A 20755-nucleotide genomic window follows, 5' to 3' on the forward strand; every position below is an offset into this window, starting at 1 on the left:
AAAAAAGAGCTTTTAAAAGTTTGTTTCGAGGTTCAGTTATTGGGTTTAAAAGGTAAGCTTTTAAAGAAAGGGTACTTTCTTAAATATTCTTTTTTTTTTAGTTTTCAAAAAAAATATTAATTTATATTCATATCAAAAATTGTTCCTGACTGTGTTGTTGTAATTGACAATTGGCAGTATCTATGACCTATCTAAGTAATAATTCAGTATACATGCCTATTGTCTAGTGCTAAGCCGGGAGCATAAATTTAAGTTTATTGGTCTTATATTATTAAAAAAACTTTTCAAAAGATTTGTGAACTCAATAGTTTAGAATTTGAGCAATAATAGTTTCGTTTCTATTATTTTTTTCGGTGTATTTAATCATCTTTGTATGTTTTAACGATATTAATGAAGTTACCAATAAAAATGTTGTAATATTACGTGTTTCTAAAAACTTTAAAACTTAACTATAAACAGTTATTTATAAAAAAGTATTTTTTGTTTTAAAATCTATGCAGTTGTGGTTTGGTATATTAATGAATATACAATAATACATAAATAACTGGGGCTTACATCACGAAGCAAAAGCTTTAAGCTTGCTAATCGGGTAAGTTTTTGGGGAGGTCTTGAACGCAGCTTTTCGTAGTGCTGGGTAAGGCCTTCAGAGCGAGCTTTTATTCTGCTCTCTTTTTGTGTTTAACGTTCGCCTTTTGCTGTTTTTTGTCAAGCTTGAGTTGGCCCGTTAATTAATAACAAGAGCTCGAGAGCGATATTCAATCTCAGAGTTGTTTTGGCCGCGTTGCCATTTAGACGTCGTCGCATTCTCGCTTACCTTCCGCTTCGATTCGCACCTGCATTTTCGCGTCCTGCCTGCAAACGAAAAAAAAAAATCGAAAAACACCCCCCAAACCAACTTCACCTCCTCTTCCGCTGCCAATTTTGGACAATTGCAAAAGTTTGTCTACAGTGAAACGTGAAATCTCTTATTTTACCAAGGCAATAACCAAAAAAAAAAAAAAAACAAAACAAAACAAAACAAATATCTCTGTGCTGTACGAGGCATATAATTTTGTGTGTATTTTTGCGGTAAGTTGCGTTAACATTATGCTTCATAGAAAGCACTTTTTGGGCATTGTATTTGTAGATTTTATTTCATTTTTGCCTTTGGGCAATGCGCATGCGCAGCTACGTTGACACACTTTCTGCCTCCACCTGGTTGGCTTACGTACTACCAAGTACAACTTGCCACAAGCAACTTACGACTATGGCTCTCTGGCTTTTGGCCATAAAAACAATTACCACTTTGCTGCTGACGTTGCCTGCATTTCGTCAGCGCGTGCGCTTCGATTCAGAAAAACCCCTCCTCTTAAATATAGGTATACCCACGGTATTACCATTCATAATCTTCGTAGCTCACTACTTTGGCACACTGATCTTCGGTAGCTGATAATATCTCAGTTGCTTGGTGAAGTGGGAATTGCCTAAGGCAGATGAGCGGGCGGGCTGTTGGTATATTACACCAGTTGAGTGTGTGTGAAAATGTGCGGTGTTAAGTTATCTAAGAGGTGTTATGCTGTGGCAAGTAAAGTAGTTTTGAATGGGCTAAATTAATGGAACCAAATTGTTACCTTGTCGGTTTGGGATTGGCGTTTTGTTACAGCTGAATTGTGCGACGGAGTTTCTGGGTGGTAATTTAAAACTGTTTTAAATTGAAACTGAAATTGGGGAACAAATTAATGGAGCACTTCAAATTATTTGCAACGGCTTAATCACTGTTACATTTGGCATTTAAAATAAAAAGTAAAAAAAGAGAAAATTATATAGTTTTCGAAGGCTCTATTTTTTTATTTATAATATAATGAAGCAATAACTTCCTTTTGAAATAAAAAAATCGATATGCAATCTGTATATAAAGATATTAAATGGTTGAATTAAAAAAAAGTAAAGGGGATGAAATAAATTAATCTAAAGATAAAGGAATGGCAGGTTAACTTGTTGGTACTCATTAAAGCATTCAAGAGTAAAGTGTAAGCAATTTGAATAAATGTTTTAGTCAAAAATATATAATTTATTTCAGTTGTCATTTAGTGTTTTTGTTACAGGATTTTCCGATAAACCGTCTTACTCCTATTTTCTTTATCGTGGTTCGACTGTCACCTTCATAATGCATGCAAATGTAACACAATTGAAATGCAAATTAACGCATCATGCTGCTGTCCCACTTGCACCCAGCAAATGCGGCTATTTTCTGTCTCTCTCCGTCTGGTTTTAATTTCTGTTGATTCGCGGGATCGATGGTCGCGGTTCATAAATATTTCAGACGCCAATCAGCCGATTCACTGGGCAATGAAAGCATTTGCTCTAATAACACCAAAACATTGGTGTATTTTTTTAATGTTTTAAACCAATTTACATATTGAATATGTGTGCTATTTGGACAACTTATTAGGGTCTATTTAATCATTACAAACACTGCATAATTCTGTATTCACATACTTTGACCGACCTTGTTGTTCTCCACCAACATCGCGGTACGAAGAGGCACAAAAAACTAAGTGAACATAAAACCAGTTAAACATCTTTTTTGGTCGACCGTGTGTGTGGGCACGAAATTTACTCAAATTGTTAACATTTTGTCAAATGAAGGATACAAGAGACTTGCGAAAATATACAAAGAGCCGTTATTGAATCTAGAAATTTACATATTTCTGAATACAGAAGTCGGCTTCGTACTTGGAACTGAAGGCGAATTTTTATGGCCGCCGCTCGAATGATCGAGTCGGTTGATTTTGGCATTGTGAAAGAAATCGAAACCGGCTATTCCTGCTCCTCGAGAATGATACGACTCGAGTATATTTATTTATCATTTGACGAGCCGGTTCAGTGGGTGAGCTAAGAAATTCAGGTGTCGAGTCGGAATGTTTTAAGATTTATGTTTCGAGACAAACTCCGTTAGCAATTACATAAGACATTGTTTATAGTTGCCCTAGATCAAGTTTTCCAAAAAAAAGAAGATGGAAAATAGTTTGTAGGATCTTTAAAAGTCTTAAGGCAATAGCCTTACAATTTTTGCAAGAATAATTTTTCAGTTTCGCATAATAAAATAATAATAAATTTATAAACTAAATTTATAAATGTTGTTACACAAAGGTTTTTATACATTTAAGAAAATAAATGTAATAAAATGTTATGTATTATTTGAAATTATTTGTTTATCTCTATATAAGCAAAATAAAAGCATGAAAAAACAAATAATTAAGAGAAGAATTCCATTAGCTTTCCATTTGCATTGTTAGTTATGAAAGTGTGGGTAGTTATAAATTCAAAAGTCAAAGTCTACCCTTAACTGGATATTCTGGATTTTCCCTAGCCTTTAAGTAAATCAAGCCCAATTTACATTTCATGTTTAGAACACTTTCATTAATTGGCTTATAACCAGCTAATTGCTATGGAATCGTACATGTTTATATCATTACAATACAAATCAAATTGCTCACTTTGAAAAATAGATTGATATGCAAGGCACGGGATATGCATTTGATTTTATATCAGAACTGGCATTGTACCATATATACAGTATATATAAACTGGATTGACCCATTTTGAAGTCAGGGGCACGTCTGAGCTGATATTGAAGTAGCTGGCAACCAATGTATTAGCTTGATCGTTTATTTTATGGTTTTTATAAACTCTTAATTAAAGTTGATTGATTAATCTTGTAGTCAGTCTAGTGTACATATATTTTTCACTTTCTTGGAGTATAGTTATTTGTAGATGCAATTTGATTGTAACACTTGGTTAGAGCACTTAATAAATTAAATTAATTCTCTTATACAATTTTAAGTTATACCAAATCGATTTACGACAGCCATTGTAACTCTCATAAAAACAATGGTTGTACAAAAAATCTAAAATAACTTTCCAATCGTAGTAAATCTTCGGATTTTCTCTTTTTATTTTGGTTTTAGCTCAACAATTGCTTCGTCACCTGTGTCGGCGAGACAATCGCTGCAAATAGTAAAATTGTATAAAGAAAAAAACTGTAATTTGCATTTAATAGTCAGCTTGTTGATGGTATTGATCATTTTTCATATGACTTGTTTATTTATGCATATCATGTTGGCTATGAGAATTGAGTGCATTTTTTTTTTATCCCAGTGGCGCTTTGTTTTGGCTTTTTTTCTTTTACTGCCGGGCAGTTAAGTTTGGAATTGATTAGACAGCATTTTATATTTGGGATTATTTCTGTTGTGTGCTAATCATTATACAATAATCGCTTGTTTATATGGGTGAAACTGAATTTAAATTTTTCTTTGTTCTCTTTTCTTTGTGTTTGGCGATATTAGCTATCAGCTATCAGCTTATTTAACCGACCGACTACTGGTATTATACTCAATTGCACTTTGTTGCTTGGGCCACAGTTTCCGCTGGAAAGTGACAGAATCTAAAACGTCTCAGTTCAATTCGGTTGGGCCTACTGAAAGGCCACAAAAGTCCAAAAAGATAAAGTGAAATAATACCCAGTGGAATACAATTGTTGAGGCAGGTGAAGTTGGGGCACATAATGCTAGCTATTATATATATCTCGTCGTACGCAGGTAATTATTTGCTTGCGTCAGACTTTGATCGACTGGTGGAAGTTTTTCCCCATTGAAACATCAGATTCTGCCAAAAGCACGTCCGGGAGGTTGGGTTCGTATTACCTTGTTGAGGGTCATCAAAAATAAACAGGGTTCACAATAAAGCTTGTTACAAACAGGTTGAGTAGTTGTTAAGTTCATGATTTTTCTGATTTTAATTAAAGCTGGAGATTGCAAAATTCCTAATTTTAAAAGTCCAACTAACTTTTTTGTACTACACTCAGACTTTGATTAGTTATAAAAAAAACAATTAAAGGTAACATTGTTTACTTTGAATTATATTGTTGAGGCCCTTTCTAAAAATACATTATTTTATTAATTAGTTGCAAATTACAAAATAACTGAATAAATTTAGTTTAAAATAACGCCAATTTGTTTAATTGCAAAATACATATCTGCTGAAAGGCAACATTTGTACAACTGTGTACTAAATATTTCAGGTCATAAGAAATAAATTCAATAATTAAATATACCTTTTGAAGAACGCAGTGCTATGATAAAAAAAAACTTTCCAAATTTGCTACTAAAGTGGGTTCCTTAAAAACTTGAATTTCTGTGGAATTAATTTAAAACTGGTCAAACAAGTTTTAAAATTCAAGCGCTTTTGCACCCAAAGGATCATTTTCAAGGATGAGTACAATCCCTTTTGAGAGATCGTAAAAAATAACCCAAGGTCAGTAAAAACTGGTTTATTTACAGATAAATTGTAAAGTTCTTTTAATTTTTTAAACTGTTTCGTTAAATACTTAAATGAATCCGAATGCAAGCATTTAAAGAAGATCTTCTCTATCTTAACAACGGTCACTTTTATTGGAAATATTTGTATTCCTTTTTTGTAAGCCCAATTAATAAGTTCAAGTTCATTTAAAAGGAAAAATACTTCAATTAACTTGCTTACTCCCTCTTCAGTCTATATAAAAACTTTGAGAAAGATAAAAACCGGATTCGATAAACGCTGAATCATTATGAGTCCGCTTCATTCTGCATCATGGGTGTACCCTATGTGGCTAAATTTAAATTCGACGTTCCCTAAATGGAAACAGCGCTCACAGAATAATATTAAGTCGTTGATCAAAGATAAGTTCCTGGTTATTAGCACCTGTTCTCCATTTTTTAGATGAGGTGACAAACGCTAAACAGAACTTTGCTTTCGAACTGAGCATATTCTCTAGTTTAACTGTGATAAACAAATTAACTTGAATGGCGTTAAAACTTAAGTAAATTGCACAATCTTATGTGGTATTTTTTGACGCATTATAACATGATATTAACCCTTTTTTTTAGAGCAATTTACTTGACATTTTGCGTGCGGTTAATTGGCAATTACATTACTCACGAAACCTGTGCCACGGAAATGTCTCAAAATAAAGATCACGCTTAGTTGTCTTATTGTATTTTTTCGCAAGTCACACCCAAATTTTCTGTCACTCATTTTTCTGATTTAATTGGATTTTACAAAACCCGTAGACAAGATTGACCAACAAATTAGTATGCGCATAACTTTATGGGCTGTTGAACTCCATGCCGAAGACCAAGTCAAACACAAAGGCCGCGTGTAAATAAAGGCATATATTACCCAAGATTCATTAACGAAATTTCTGGAAGCCAAACCAAATCATAAATCCGAGGCACTCGTTGTTAGAATGACAAATACCCATGTCGAGTCCAAATCTTTCGAGATTTTTTTGGTCTCAGTCCAGTATATCCAACAATGTCTGCTCTTGGCCTTGACTTCTACCTTCAATCGCGTTGACCGCACAAAAAAGTCAATATCAAAAACTTACTAATTGCTTTGAATCATAAGAGCAGCAGTAAATCAGATTTAATGGCCACAGCCGATTTGCACTACTCTGCAACTCACTCGACCGGGTTCCTTAACTTCTCGACTTCGAGTTTGACTTTTTTGTGCCATTGTCAAGTCCTTCATGACAGGGCATAGATCACAAATGCTACGTCATCGAGCCGATCTTTTTCGATTTTGTTTTGCTAGCCAAGGTGTTGCCAAGTCGTCTGCGAGCCAGACAGTCGAACCACGTATTTTGTCGACAAAAAACATAAACTATTATAGCGTGGTAAAAATGTCTTTTCATACACCAAAGATTGAAGACCCTAAAAAGGCGTTAATTAACTTCATTAATATCAGCGAAAGTGAATAATTAACCATTGTATATGAGTATAGATTTTATAAATGATAATATCTAAAAATAAATGTTTTATTTTGTATTGTTTTGTACAAATTTATACTTACACCTAATTTATTAAATAGTTAATGTATTCATTTTAGTCATGTCATTTGCATTAAATATTAAACGGAAGGATAATTTAATTCCGTTAAGGCAAAGCCGGCTTTGAAGATATTTTAATAAATGATCCAAGAAGTGCAGCAAACGCCCTGACCGAATTTCTACAACCTTTGCGGTGAGGGTATCTACTGATTTTAGCCGTCAAACGCATGTTTGGCAACCAGTTTTGGGCACTATTGTCTATCGGTCTTTCTATATTTCTATATCTTTAGTTACCTGTTTGTCCGGCGGCCTCTTCTTCCGTTGTGCCGATTTTTCGGCTACTTTTGCTAATGAAGATCAGCATTTGAGTCATACATAAACATGCGAGTGTGTATATGCTTAACAGTTTCCATTGGAGCGAGGCATTGAACTGTTGCCGCTTTTGCTTTTGCTTTTGCCTTAGCTTTTGTTTTTTTTTTTTGGTTTTGGCCAAGCTACGGAAGTAACCCAGTTGTGGCAATCGCATTGAGGAAATGGTTGCCAAACCACTCAAAACGTTTGAGTCGAGACCAAAACAATCTCATTCTCGTTCGCAGCCTGAACCGGTGAACAACTAGCAGCAGATCACGGAGTTCAGATCACAGATCTCAGAGCACATCACATCAACACAATGGGCAAGGCGGAGTGCATTAGCTACGATGAGCAGCAGTTGCCCTATATCGATCTGGGTTCGGCACAGATCCGTATGGAGAAGGATGCAGCACCAGAGTGGGCTCTCAAAAAGGCGCAGGACGAGCTGAGGGAACTGCCCGGCGTCAAGGAGCAGGCCATCAAGGACCTCAGGGAGCTCATTCAAAGTGAGTACAGTAACTAAAGCAATTTAAACAGTTTTTTAATATATATATTTTTTAGATGAAAAGTATCTGAACCTTCCGCTGGACGATGAGTATATGATGATGTTCCTGCGTCCCACTCATTACTATCCAGAAAGTGCCTTGAAAAGGGTGAGTACTATTTGAGAAACAAGCCATATAAAAATAAAGCTTAATAATGTTTGTAAAACAAAAATGTATGCCTCATTTATATAAATAGCTTGTGTTTACTTAAATTATAGCTTATCCTTAAAAATATTTTTTACTTTAGTTTAATATTTGTTTTATTTTAATATATAAAAAATGTAAAAATATAATTTGAACTATTTTACAATATTAACAAATATAGTTTTTACATTTTAAAAGGAGAATTATGGATTTTAAACCTTTTTCAATAAAATTTAAGAAGAACCGCCTAAACAAAAGAAATAATTTAAAACCAAATTCAATAAGTGAGCATATTTTTTAAATAAAAATGTTTGTTTTCTTTTTATTTACAGCTCAAGAACTTTTATCACATGAAACTGAAGTACGGAATTGCTTGTGAGAATATAATACCCAGCAAGTTGCGCAACGTTTTCGAGGCAAATATATTGAATTTGCTGCCCCAAAGAGATCAGCATGGTCGTCGTCTGCTAGTGTTGGAAGCAGGCAGTAAGTTTAACTAAAAAAAAAATTTAAATGATATTTTAATTAAATTTGTACTCTAGAAAAATGGAAGCCGTCCCAAGTGCCCTTGGTGGATTTGTTCCGAGGCATTCAATTGACCGTGTTGGGATCCATGGTGGAGCCCTATTCACAAATTTGCGGAGCAGTTGTTATCATCGACATGGAGGGTATTAAAATCTAGACATTAAAAGGCAAACATACATTTTAATAAACCTGTATTAAACTTTTTACAGGTCTGCCACTTAGCCACATTACACAATTTACACCCTCGTTTGCCGCCATGTTGCTGGATTATATTCAAGAATGCATCTGCATGCGTTTGAAGGCAGTTCACATTGTGAACAATTCATATATATTCAACATGCTCTTTGCGATATTCAAACCATTTATTCGTGAAAAGTTGCGCAAGAGGGTAAGTTCTTATAATGCATGTATGAAAATGAGAGGGTTTATTTAATACTAAATTCCGATTTTTCAGATATTCTTCCATGGCAAGGACTACAAGTCCCTGATCTCTCACATTGATGCTGGTGCCTTGCCTCCCAAATACGGTGGTTCTGCCACTTGGGAACTGCCGCCTGGTAAACTACTGGGAGAATTCTTTGAGTGCTACGCCAAGGACTATGAACGTAAGAAGTTTTTAAATTTGTAAACCAACCTTATTAGATAATTAATTTAAATTGTTTTCTAGTGGCTGACAGCTATGGGTACACCGAGGGCTATAAAATGAAGAAGTAATAGTACAAGAAAAACAGATAAATCCACCCAATCCTCAATTAACCGTTTTGATTCGTATTTTAGTCACTTAAGTTGGGTCATTTGTGATATTGCAAATATTGTCGTACTTTAAGTCGTAGTCTCTTTGCCCTTAAAATTTAAGGCTCAAAAACCATTCATAATAATTGGCAAGCTCATGATTAAAGCAAAGATTTTGTTTAGCGATTTCTAAGCATTTAAACTGATACCATTTGTAATATATACTTTTTTAAATTGTTATTGAAATAATGAATAAAGATGAAAACATTTGTTATAAAAGTATGAAACAACTGTTTTGTTTTTTCGTAACTGGGTGAAATGTTTGTAAAATTAAATTACTGTTACATTGAACTATAAACTAAAGACTAAAATGGCCTTAGCTTAGCTGACACAAACTCTTAGTTAAAATAATACAAGTTCGTTAACCACAACAAAAAACACTTTTTTTTTTAATTAATAAAAAATATTTTATTTGACTCACACACAATTGGTCAAGAAAACATTTAAATACAAAACATATCTAATAACTAAGGAATGTAAAAAGAGTATTCGTTAGCTAAGCGAAGATCGCCACATGGTTGGACTTCGTAGGCTATCTAATCTTTGGCATAGTCACGGGAATGGTTGCAGTTTTTAGTTGGATATTTTTTAGAGTGCCTCTAAACTATGAGCTACGACTAAAGCACTAGGACGGCTTAACTATCTAGATGGCGTGGATGTAAAGGGAGACCCTTCAATCCTTCAATCCTGCTTGTTATCGCTGATGGCTGTGGAGGCAGTGGCCACACTCTCAACCGTTTGCGATTTGATGATGTTTGGCTTCCGGCTTTTTTCGAGGAGCGGAGAACTGTCCGGAGATCCTTTGACACTCTTTTCGCAGACCAAAGTAGAGGCCTTGGACTTGAGTTCCTCGGCACTGGAGAATTGGGAGCGGCTCTTGTACTGACCATTAGTTTTGGTCTGGGTTTTCAGATCGTATCTACGATTCCGACAAGCTGACACCAAATTTTGAACTGGTCCCCAGCACAGGAGTATTAATCCAGTAGCAAGGCAAATTCCGGCGAAGATTTGTCCGGACAGCAGGACAATCGGCAGCACTTTCAATTGATCAGCCATTTCCGGAGTGATTCTCACTTTTTGCTCAAACCATATGAGTGGGAAGAATACCTTGGGTATTTCTGTGTACAAGGCGAGGCCATCGATTGGTTCCACAAGCATGTTGACCTGAAATCGGGCAGCCACCTCCAGGGGAATTCCAGTTTTCGGCTCCACTACCATATAGAACTCGTGATCCTTCTGATTGGGACTTAAACCTTCCACCTGGTCAACATAGTAACGATCTCCATTGAAAAAATGCGGATAGGACATGAAAACAGGAGATCCAAAGCGACAGGAACTGATGTTCATCACTCCCGAAGGAACACATTCGCCACCACAATAGCAAAGGTTTTCAGGATAACGAGTGCCTGTAAAATAATTGATTATATAAATAAGGCTTTTTTAATGAGAGTTTGTGCAAAAAACTAGGGTTTAAAATGCTTAAATCAATAACAATAGTTTACAAAATTAAATTAAAATCATCCAGAGGTCTAACCTTGAAAATCCGGTGCAGTTGGACTGCCTGATTCAGACTCAAACATTTTCGTATGGTCATTGAAAGCTTATTTTACTATTGCACAGATGTAATCTTGATTGTTCTCCTAATATAAATGCTAGAGCTAGACAAAGTTAAAAGAACGAATTGCTAAAATTAAAGTTCTAAAGCTGGAGCATTAACGAATCTAACAAGCTATTAACGTAATACGCCGGAAATTTATTTTTATACGGAGTATTTTGTTAAATTCTGCAAATATAGAAATATGCCAGTTAGCTGGCAAAAAGATCAAACCTGTTTTTAGATACTAGCATAAAATTAACGATATAATAAGGGAGTACCTTTTTTTCAACTAGTTTTAACTTTTCTCATTTACAATTTTAAGTACCTAACGGATTTGTCTAGAATGTTTTGACTCCGACCTACGTCAAACATAGACACAACGTAAATTTGACTTGTCAATTTCATGGATTTATTTAATTTTATTCAATACAGACCCCTTTTAAGCTTATGCAACTAAGCATCCATGAAATGCTAATCAAAGCTCACCATTATCTACAGAACGAGGTCCTCCAGAAAATTTGTAACCCTGTAGACCTTCGATATCTACCGTTTCCGCATAATCCAGCGGAATCGTGCGGCACATATCCGGCGTAAATAAGCCGACACTATCGCCGGGCTTGAGATTCTGTGGCTGGAATTCTCCGGCAGATCCATTGGTCATTCCGCAATAGGAATCGTAAAATCCAGTGTTTTCCTGATAATTCCATGCGTGCATTTGACCCAATTTGGAGAGATTATCAGCGCCCGTGAAGACATTAAAAACTCCGGTGAGGTCGGCGCTTCCATTGCGCGTATAGAACCAACCGAATTTATCGAAGGGGACCTTCACCTCATCACCGAAAATGGGCATGGCAATGGCCACGTCGATCATCATATCGCTGTATCCGGTGAAGAGAAGTTCGTCTACTGATTTTTGGACAGACATTTCGGCACCGTACATCTTAAGACCCAAATCGACCAAGGTGCGCTTGTGTGAAGGCCAGTATTTCGCGGTGGCAGCTGCGGACTGATGTAAAAATGTTTTTTTTTAGTCTTAGAAAAGATTCTTTATAACATTATAAATATTTTCAAACATGCAAGGCTTTTAAACACTTATTTTCGCCTTCATTAGCAAATACAGAACTTTAAAGAGCTCTAAAATTTAGAAAAACAAACAAACAATTTTTTTTTAAATTATTATAAGTTATTTAAGTTAAACTATTATGAAAGACCTTTTTAATTTATTTTATACAAAAAAAAAACATTTTATATAAAAGTTGCTTTAAAAGAAAATTAACTTTTAATACACAAATAAAAATATGACTATTTTATTCAATATTTTATATTTAAATTGAATATTAAATCATCATTTTAAATTAAATACATATTAAATGGCATGATTTATTATAAAAATATTTAAATTTGTGTGAACAATATTATATTTAAAATACGTTATTTTTACCAGTGTACTTTTCATAAGATTTTTTAGAGTTATCCATATTAGCTTTCCTCTAAATTTGTTATTCATGGGATTTTTGCATTCTAAATTTATAGTTATATAAAACTTTTTTAAATTCTACAAATTCTTTAAAGTGGTACCCACCAGAGCCACAGCATTGAGGGTGTTAATTTTATCATCCAGACTTCCTGTGCTGCCCTCCGCATCGAAATAGAACAAACTGCGTCTGCGATAGCTTACGGATGCGTTTTCGGGATGCCAGTGGATGTCCACCTTATCGGGTCGCTCGGTAAAGCGATATGGACCCACTTGCTCCAAAATGGGCTTTGTGGAGAAATTGCCAAAGTCCTCCGGATTCGTCCAGTTGTAGAGGTAGATATCCAGACTTAGATCCAAAGGCGGAGTTTTCCAATTCTCGTATACACGTGTGTTGGGCGCCAGAGCCATTTCCTGTCGAAGAACGCAAGTCCCAATTAGAATTAATTGAAAATCTCAACGAGTTTTCCTCGATCTCTGACTCGAGCCAATTGAGAGGCGGCTGTTTTCCTTTGGCTCTCAATCTCAATTGGCTTTAGTCGCTAATCGAATGCAGCTGGCCGAGCCAACACATGAACATGATTTGCTGAACCCTTGTCAGCGGAACTGGGATTACCCTCTGCATGATCCAACTGAACAGGTCCGCCCAGAACAGTCCGCACAATATGCCAAATAGTCCCAGGCAGAAGCCGAAAATACCGATAATTAATTTGCGATTGCTTTTTTGGCCCCACATCGCGCTGTTTTGTGTTGGCATGGCTCACGCTGGGCGACTATGTGGATATCTAATGGTATCTGTAATGATATGCAAGTAAATAATACAACAATGGAAATAAACAAATTGACAGAATAATAAACAAATTTTCATAATATCAAATGGCTGGAGATGCGGTTTAAATAAAGCTTATGTTCAAATTATTTTTATATGCTGTTTTTGTTGTTGTTAAAGATAATACTAAATATTTGTTTAAAAGTCTATTAAATTTGTTAATCCATTAAGTTAGTTATTTTCTAATTTCGTCCCAATACCTAAGTGTTGCCTACTTTTAGGCCTGGCACATACAAAATTAAACAAATTATATGTAAAATCAGATCATTTATTTACATATGCATTAAAACCCTTATAAACAAAAGTACGTTGAACAAAGAAAATACGTCCAACAATGAATCGAATATAAATAAAATGCAACAAGTGCAACACGTTATTGAGTGACGAATTCCCATAGCGTCTATTTTTATCAATATAATTGAATCAATTTAAGCAAAGCGTGACTTTCAATTGCTGTTTACACTCATGTTGCATATAGTAAGCCCAGTATATACACAAATATACAAAAGTATATTCGAATACCATATCAGTGGTGATAATTACAAAGCTTTTCCCCCGACACTTTACGATGATGTGTTTAATTAGTTATGATAGTTGTTAGCTTCGCCCTAAGCTATTTGTGCAGGTATTATTATTTTAAATTACAACTTACATGAATGCATGTATACAATAAAATCAGATAAGAAATGTGGGATTTTTGTAAATAATTTAAGTAATTTTTGATACATAATAAAATAAAAATTGTGACCCCAAAAAAAAATAAAGGAACATTATGGTTATGGTTCATTATGGTTAATCTTAAAGAAACAAAAAAGAAGAAAATCACGTCATGTGGGGTATCCACTGTACACCGATAAGAGTATTCTGAACTCCTAGGTATACACCCCATGAGGAAGCGGCAAATAATTGAGGAAATTGAACTGCACTGCACTTATCGCTTATCGAGTACCCATCCCATGGCAATTATTCGACCAAGCTGCCCACGGTACCCATCACTATATATCATTTCAACATAAATATTGCATATGTACATATGTGACCGGTCCGCATCTCTGTGATATATCGTCATAATTGAGTCTATCAATTGACCCCGCTGTGAGCTATGGTTGGGTCTTTGACACTTTCCGTTATTGCACATGAATACGAATCTATATATATACCCACATAAATATATATGTATATATGCTTATTCGGGAGCGAGTCAGATGAGTTCTGGTGTCTGGTAAATTGATATGATTATGCCTTTTCAGTGATGTATAGCTGTCGTGTGTTTGTCGGCGCCTTTTTATTGTCTTCACAATTATTCTGGAGTGAGTTTTAATTGAAATGGACATTGGACAGGTACATCATGTCAGTTAGATCAAGGGAAATCTTAGTCATAGAAAAGAAATATTTCAAAAGTAAAAATCAAATTTAATTTGTGTGTTTAGTACATTTTTGACTTGAACAATATTATTTTGATTTTTTAAAGTAGTATTAAACCAAATGGAGGCAACGCCAGTTTATTTCAAGCGATCTCAATTAAATTTATGTTTTCTTTCTGTGCACAAGAGATTCTTTGAACTTTTCTGTGGAAGTCTGAAACCTTAACTTGAATAATTGCCTTTAATTAAGTTTACAAATTATTGCTGTACGAGATATTCAATTCATTATCAAATTAAGCACTTCGCGAGCCTTTCACTCTGGCTGTTCATCTTACTTATTAACATTTTTATGAATGAACTGCACGTTTTATGAATATTCTATGCAAATGCCCAGGGAACACTGAACTCATAAGTAAAGTCAATGGGAATTGAACATTTGGGATACAATAATAAAGTTAAGTATAAATTTAAATCTGTTCAGATTCCTATAACAAACTACTTGAAAATTGCAAGGTAATTATAAATGCATAAGAGTAATTAGTCCAAGTGCACTTGCCACAAGGCGGAAATCTTAAGCGCTACTTTAGTCACATTTTACCTGATACTTCAAGATCGATTTTTTTAATGTAGACGAAGTCAACACCTCAATTTTTGTTTGCTATTTTCCAACCCGATTTGACCGCACAATGTGCCATTGAGATGAAACCGCAAATGGGAAATTCGACGCGGTTCGTAAAAAGAACTCGCCACAAGTCAACAGCCAAGTAATTTGCATTTACTTTGGCGAGTTCTTTGATAATAGGCTATCGACATGCCATTTAATTTTCGCAGCCTTCAAGTACGGAAATACTCGTGACGATTATAGACTAAGCCAAAAACTATAAATAAAATATTCGATTTGGGTAATTTGCAAACAAAGTGTCGTCCCAATGGGCGTGCGATTTCGAAAATAGGTTTGGTATTTTAAAAGTCTCACACACACACACACACATTTGAAGAGATTTGTAGTTGTTCTTAATCGAAACGAATTTGAATTTGAGCTTAGTCTGAAATTGTTTTTTTTTAATTCGTAGCTCAATCCACAGTCAAGAACTCACTGAAGTGTTTTTAAGCCCTTTGAGATTTTAAATTATTCAATTGTTTGTAAACTAACTTATTATATGATAATTGACAAAAATGGTTTGAATTCTAAAATATAGTTTTAATGCAAAAAACAATGCAGTTGGTGGCTAATAAATTCAGTTTCCATAAACTTGAACTCTATTTAAACAGGTCGTATGCTTAATTTGTCATGGAACAGCTGTTTCCAGTGAGGAGTCACAAATCTGCTTTGTTCATCGATTATTCAATTAGCAAGTAGCCAGAAAATGAACGAGACTCATCTTTAGTTCTGTAGGAACATTGTCGTACAAAATAACAAAGAAAATATAGATACATATATTTTTAATTGTAATAAATTCCTAACCCATTTTAAGTACACGCAATTCCAATTAGTAGGAAACCATTAGTTTACTGGCTTATGAATAAACTATCAACACTAAGGCTAAGTCATTACAGAATAATAAGTCTATACAGAATAAAACATATATATATTATGATTAATTAGTTTTTTGTTAATAATTGTAAATGACTGAATCTTTAAATAAAGATAAACAATGGTACACGCAACTGCAGTTAATTTATTTTCAAGTGTCTTGAATTAAAGAAGATCAACAGGTCGGATGCGCATTTTATTGTCAATGAGAAAGCCCTTTACAAAAACCAATGTCTATCAACGAATATTAATTTGTCTTGCACCCAAGAATTTGTTTAAAAAAAATGTTCAAAGTTTGCAGGTTATAGTATACTTAAGTTCTAATCTAGTTAGTTTTTGAAAGAGTTTGTTCTTAAAAAAGTTTTAGTAACTGTCCAAATTTTGTCAACGGGTCGTATGCTTTATATTTTTTAAGCAGCTGTTTTCACTAAGGATTGCCAAGTCTGCAGGCTAATTTTAGAACATTAATCACACATTCAACAGGTCGTCCGGTAGCCGCAGCCTGAAGCCCTTTGTTTTGCATTCCGGCACTCTTATTAAACCAAACAGAAATGCAACACAAAGCCAATATAAACACAATAAGAATGTATAATATAGGTTGACACTGTACATATATAGATGGATTTATGTCTGGCGACTATTTCTCCCTCTTTGTCGAGTTGATTTCGTTTAATGGCCTGTAATCTTTATAAGTCTGCCGGCGATTAAGCCAAATCAAGCCAAAACTAAATTTGCTAACTGGGCAGGAAATGTTTAGAAATTGCGTGATATTTACAAAAGAGTTCCTCCCCCGCCTTCCCGAAATTCCTTTGTTTTTTTGAAGGCACTCAACTCACTTGACGTTTATTGGCTAAATAGAAACAAATCACGGTTTTCTTTTTCAATTTTTGTTTTTCCTGATATCCTGGCGAGGAATTTGAAATTGGATAAGGATGTGGACACAACGCTTGAGCACGTGGAGGATTATTTTACACAGTAGCCGGAAAAGTGGACGCGAGTCTCAAAGAAAATTCCGTGGAGTGTTACCGCTTTGCCCGGCGGCTTGGCTGCGACTGTAGTGCGGCGGACTCTCGGCGAACGGGACTGCGAGCAGCACTGCCTGAGAGAGGCGGTAGCGGACTGGGGGCGGGGCAGAGCGGAGCGGTCGGCGTCTGTTGTTCCTGCTCTGCGGTTGCGGCCGATGAATGTCAGTCAAGTGCGGCACATCGGTATGGAAATGGAAATGGGCCTGAGAGGAGCTCTGAATATCTGTGTGCGAGTGGGTGTTTGGGTTAATTTACGCTTAAGGCTTTCCATAGTTTTGCCATTGAATTTTGAATTAAACTATATGTAATCTGAAACGCGAGCATGACTTTCAAACTGTGAAGTGCATCCGAGTATGAGAGTAGTCTGAAAAAAACAGTGTCACAAAAAATGTAGAAATGTAGCAAAAAAGTCATTGGGGCATAAAAAATTTAGCCATTAAAAATTATTTTAATGCATTGTTCTAACTAATTTACAACGCAATTTAAAAAGTATACACTATATAGGAAATTTGTATTTTAAGAAGAAGACCATCAAAATTCAGGAAATAGTAACATAAAAGGAAGAAGCTAATTAAAATTAAATTTAATTTTGTAACTTAAAATATTTTTAAAATATCTTCAATATTTTTACATTTATGATGCATTTAGCTACTCATTAATTTTCTTGTATATTCATCTAAGCTTGTAAATTGCAAATTAAATTAGGTCACAAAATCACAATCTGCCTAAAGAAATCCAATGCACTTGGATTATCATTAAACAGAACGGATTTTCGCACATAAAACGGGTGGTGTGGAAAAGTAAACAAATCGTAAAGTATAAACCGAAATTGATAACAAATTGTCGAAGCCTTATCAATGCGGCTAATCGTGATGATTAGCACTGGGTGAAATCCGAACATGCACGACTAACCTCATACACTTGTAAGCTGCGTAAATCGACAGGCGATCAGATCAAAGTTTCAACTGGTTGCCATTTCGCATATCATTGTGGCAAAACTCCCAGGCAAATGGCATAGAAAAGCCTCCCATGGCTGAGGCAATAAAACAATCAGATTTCGTTGCCTCAATGCGTATTCAGGCTGGCTCCCTTATTGGATTAGTCTTTGCGCCTCCTTTTACATGGCGTGCGAACTGGGATTAGTCTTTAGTTGTGGTCAAAGGGCCGTTACCGTTGCAGATTATGTTGCAATGTTGACAAGTGGAGCAAGCAGAAGTGGGCCAAGTCATCCCTTAACTTCGAATTGGGTCTGGGGCAACGTTTTTCATTTGCTTTCGTTCACTGTTCGAATGTAAGAAAACAATTAGATTCAAACAGTTTTTGTCAGCTACCGACAAAGCGAGTGACGTAGCAAACAGCTTGCTTTTGCTTAATGGCTTACGTAACGTAAGGTAACTCCAAGGTAACGTTTAAGCACCAAAAGATACCGCGCCGATTTGTGTTAAAATAAAATTGTAATTTATTTTTTTTATAAAATAAAAAATTTTTACATATAATCAAATATTTAAATTTTATGTTTCTAACTGCTATCAAAATAATAATATTTTAAAAGTTAAAATGCCTTTGCTACTAAGATTTTCAAATTCAGTTGTTTAAAGTACAGATAATCTGCGGTGAGATGGATCATCATTTTATATTAAAGGCTTAATTTTCATGGAATAATTTGTATTTAAATAAATTTACAGGAGTGAATATTTTCTGTCGAATCAAATTAAAAGATATTTAAAATATTAATGGTTTATGTTTGGCTTAGTAAAAACGGGTAATGTAATAATATTTTATTAATCGCCAAGGTGAGAGTGAGAGTGATTTGTTGAATTAGAGCCGGTTTCATCCATGTGATGCGTAAAACGAAACTGGATGAGTATAATGAGGTAGCAAGTAGCAGCGCCAGTAATCTGCAAAAAAAAATATATTTTAAAATATAAAGATATTTATTTGCCCTATAAACCTACGGTAAAAATAAGCGTGCGATCCAGACGAAAAAGTCCTGCGGCTGTGAAAAGAACCTTCCTATGCGACAGCTGCAAGGAGAGTCGGAAAAGACGATCTCTAAGCTCCGGATCATCGGTGATGTTCAGGATCTTGTGCACTATAGCGGCTGTATAGTTGCTGTGCATAATAGTGCGACTACTGGCCTCCACGATCAGTACGATGATCACTATGTACCATATAAGTTGCATGAGGAAAAAGGCAAAAAATTCATCGGCCTCAAAACGATCCAATCGTTTTGGATTCAGCATAGCTTCCAAAATGTAAAAGTCGTCAAACAGAATGAACAGAAAAGATATGGCAATAATTCCAAGAAGCGGATATGTGAAGTACTCCTCGATTGTCTGACAAATATCGCAGAGTAGATTGTGAATGTTGGACACCTGTTTGATGGCGTACTCTGGATTTAGGCGTATTACAGAGGTAACACTGTACCGCTTCATGGGGGTGCTGATTAAATTTCGTAGGCGATGTGAGTACCGTCTGTGGTTTACCACCGAGTGCATGGGCGAGAGTTCCAAGGCGCTATGTTGCTCGATATGGGCATCTAGGATATCCTGGAGGATCTGGGGAAAATTTAGAGGTAATTTTATTAAATTAAAATTAAAACTGACTTCAAATTATAATAAAGTAAATAAAGTTAACATATATCAAAGCAGATATCCGTTTTTAAAAGTTTTTAAAGGTTCTTTTTTATTTAACCAATTTTTCAGAATATATAAGTTATATTTTTTTTTAAATAATGATAAGCACTAGATTTTATTGGATTTTTGCTGTAATCCTATTTTCGCTTTAATTGTTCCTTTAGCTTTCATTTATATTTGTCTAAAAATGATTAAATTGTTCAAATGATTTTTCAGGTTCGTAATTTTTTTTCAACAATACGTTACCACTATTTGTATACATACTTTATATCAACTACATGTACATCTAAATCCCATGACACTTACTTCGTTTAACATGCTAAACCGACTCCTGGCCAAGTCCGTGGTGCAAAGAAACTTGAAGACCATTAGGCTGATATTGATGTGCGGCAGGGCGAAGGCTGTAAAGGTCACAAACGAGGGCGAGATGGTGGCACTGACCAATAGGCTATAGCTCACACACAAGTAGATGACGTTGAACAGCAGCATGCCCAAGGATATAAGAAAACTGGACAAAAGTATCCTTCGGTAGTCCAACTTCATGCCCAGCCTCACGAATATCTCGTCAACCACGATGTTATTTTGGATTATGCCGACCAATCTTTGCCTTTTGAACATGGCGAAACCAAAAATGGTGGACATGGCCAGAATTCCAGTTAACCGAAGGGTTCCATCGCTGAATCTGGTGATGTTCGTTTGAAAGAAGTAACCAATTATGGAATCGCCTTCCTTTACAGAGATTCCGAAACACAGGACGAAGAACAGGAAGTGCACTATGCCTGCGACAAAAGAGTATGTCGATGTTTGCACCTCTTTCCGAGGATTTAGATTCAATCGAAATGGAGCCAGGCCCAAAAGGGAAATATATGTTAGGGGTCGAAGGGCCTGGAACACATTATCCGCCTGGGAAAAGCGCTCCCACAACTTAAAGGCCATCGAGAATCCTTATCGATTATAGATATTAAAATTTCGTTAAGGAGTAACGTCCGCTCGCTTCGCGTATTTTCCGCCAACTGAAAACGGAAGTCTTCGGCAACTGATGATAATGATGGGAACTCGAGACACAACTGATATATCATATATCAAAATCGT

The 20755-nt window shown here is 35.3% G+C and overlaps 3 protein-coding genes across 9 annotated transcripts; 1 reads left to right on the top strand and 2 right to left on the bottom strand.

The window, feature by feature from the left end:
• Positions 1-754: 754 nt before the first annotated feature.
• On the top strand, positions 755-9434 carry LOC128261203 (alpha-tocopherol transfer protein-like). Of its 5 annotated transcripts, none has more exons than XM_052994763.1 (8): positions 755-1068; positions 7444-7704; positions 7760-7851; positions 8220-8373; positions 8430-8555; positions 8622-8800; positions 8867-9017; positions 9080-9434. In XM_052994763.1, the coding sequence occupies exons 2-8, from the start codon at positions 7518-7520 to the stop codon at positions 9124-9126; spliced, it is 936 nt and encodes a 311-aa protein (XP_052850723.1). In that variant the 5' UTR covers positions 755-1068; positions 7444-7517; the 3' UTR covers positions 9127-9434. The 5 variants fall into 5 exon arrangements, with proteins under 5 accessions (XP_052850723.1, XP_052850726.1, XP_052850725.1 ...); XM_052994766.1 differs by lacking the exon at positions 755-1068 and adding an exon at positions 4372-4580; XM_052994765.1 differs by lacking the exon at positions 755-1068 and adding an exon at positions 4372-4528.
• Positions 9435-9585: 151 nt separating this feature from the next.
• Positions 9586-17163, bottom strand: LOC128261202 (protein peste). 3 transcript variants are annotated; one of them, XM_052994760.1, is made up of 5 exons: positions 16778-17163; positions 12892-13070; positions 12384-12689; positions 11288-11807; positions 9586-10610 (listed from the first exon to the last, which is right to left on the bottom strand). In XM_052994760.1, exons 2-5 carry the CDS (start codon positions 13030-13032, stop codon positions 9886-9888), a joined length of 1692 nt encoding a protein of 563 aa, XP_052850720.1. In that variant the 5' UTR covers positions 13033-13070; positions 16778-17163; the 3' UTR covers positions 9586-9885. The 3 variants fall into 3 exon arrangements, with proteins under 3 accessions (XP_052850720.1, XP_052850721.1, XP_052850719.1); XM_052994761.1 differs by lacking the exon at positions 16778-17163 and adding an exon at positions 15067-15959; XM_052994759.1 differs by having other exon boundaries at positions 9587-10610; positions 16839-17116.
• Positions 17164-18808: 1645 nt separating this feature from the next.
• LOC128261312 (putative gustatory receptor 28a) lies at positions 18809-20599 on the bottom strand. The gene is made up of 3 exons (XM_052994939.1): positions 19970-20599; positions 18983-19585; positions 18809-18925 (listed from the first exon to the last, which is right to left on the bottom strand). The coding sequence occupies exons 1-3, from the start codon at positions 20597-20599 to the stop codon at positions 18809-18811; spliced, it is 1350 nt and encodes a 449-aa protein (XP_052850899.1).
• Between the last annotated feature and the right edge of the window lie 156 nt (positions 20600-20755).

This window comes from Drosophila gunungcola, unplaced genomic scaffold, assembly GCF_025200985.1.
Source record: "Drosophila gunungcola strain Sukarami unplaced genomic scaffold, Dgunungcola_SK_2 000001F, whole genome shotgun sequence".
NCBI classification, from domain to species: Eukaryota; Metazoa; Arthropoda; class Insecta; order Diptera; family Drosophilidae; genus Drosophila; species Drosophila gunungcola.

Excerpts from the sequence above, each read along its gene's own strand:
- LOC128261312 (XM_052994939.1), bottom strand. The coding sequence starts at position 20,599 with ATGGCCTTTAAGTTGTGGGAGCGCTTTTCCCAGGCGGATAATGTGTTC. Across the intron at positions 19,586-19,969 it reads GGTTTAGCATGTTAAACGAA|ATCCTCCAGGATATCCTAGA; the intron begins GTAAGTGTCATG and ends AATTTTCCCCAG. Across the intron at positions 18,926-18,982 it reads ATCGCACGCTTATTTTTACC|ATTACTGGCGCTGCTACTTG; the intron begins GTAGGTTTATAG and ends TTTTTTTTGCAG.
- LOC128261203 (XM_052994763.1), top strand. The coding sequence starts at position 7,518 with ATGGGCAAGGCGGAGTGCATTAGCTACGATGAGCAGCAGTTGCCCTAT. Across the intron at positions 7,705-7,759 it reads CCTCAGGGAGCTCATTCAAA|ATGAAAAGTATCTGAACCTT; the intron begins GTGAGTACAGTA and ends TATATTTTTTAG. Across the intron at positions 8,556-8,621 it reads TGTTATCATCGACATGGAGG|GTCTGCCACTTAGCCACATT; the intron begins GTATTAAAATCT and ends AACTTTTTACAG.
- LOC128261202 (XM_052994760.1), bottom strand. The coding sequence starts at position 13,032 with ATGCCAACACAAAACAGCGCGATGTGGGGCCAAAAAAGCAATCGCAAA. Across the intron at positions 12,690-12,891 it reads TCAGTTGGATCATGCAGAGG|GAAATGGCTCTGGCGCCCAA; the intron begins GTAATCCCAGTT and ends GTTCTTCGACAG. Across the intron at positions 10,611-11,287 it reads ACCTCGTTCTGTAGATAATG|GCACTCGTTATCCTGAAAAC; the intron begins GTGAGCTTTGAT and ends ATTATTTTACAG.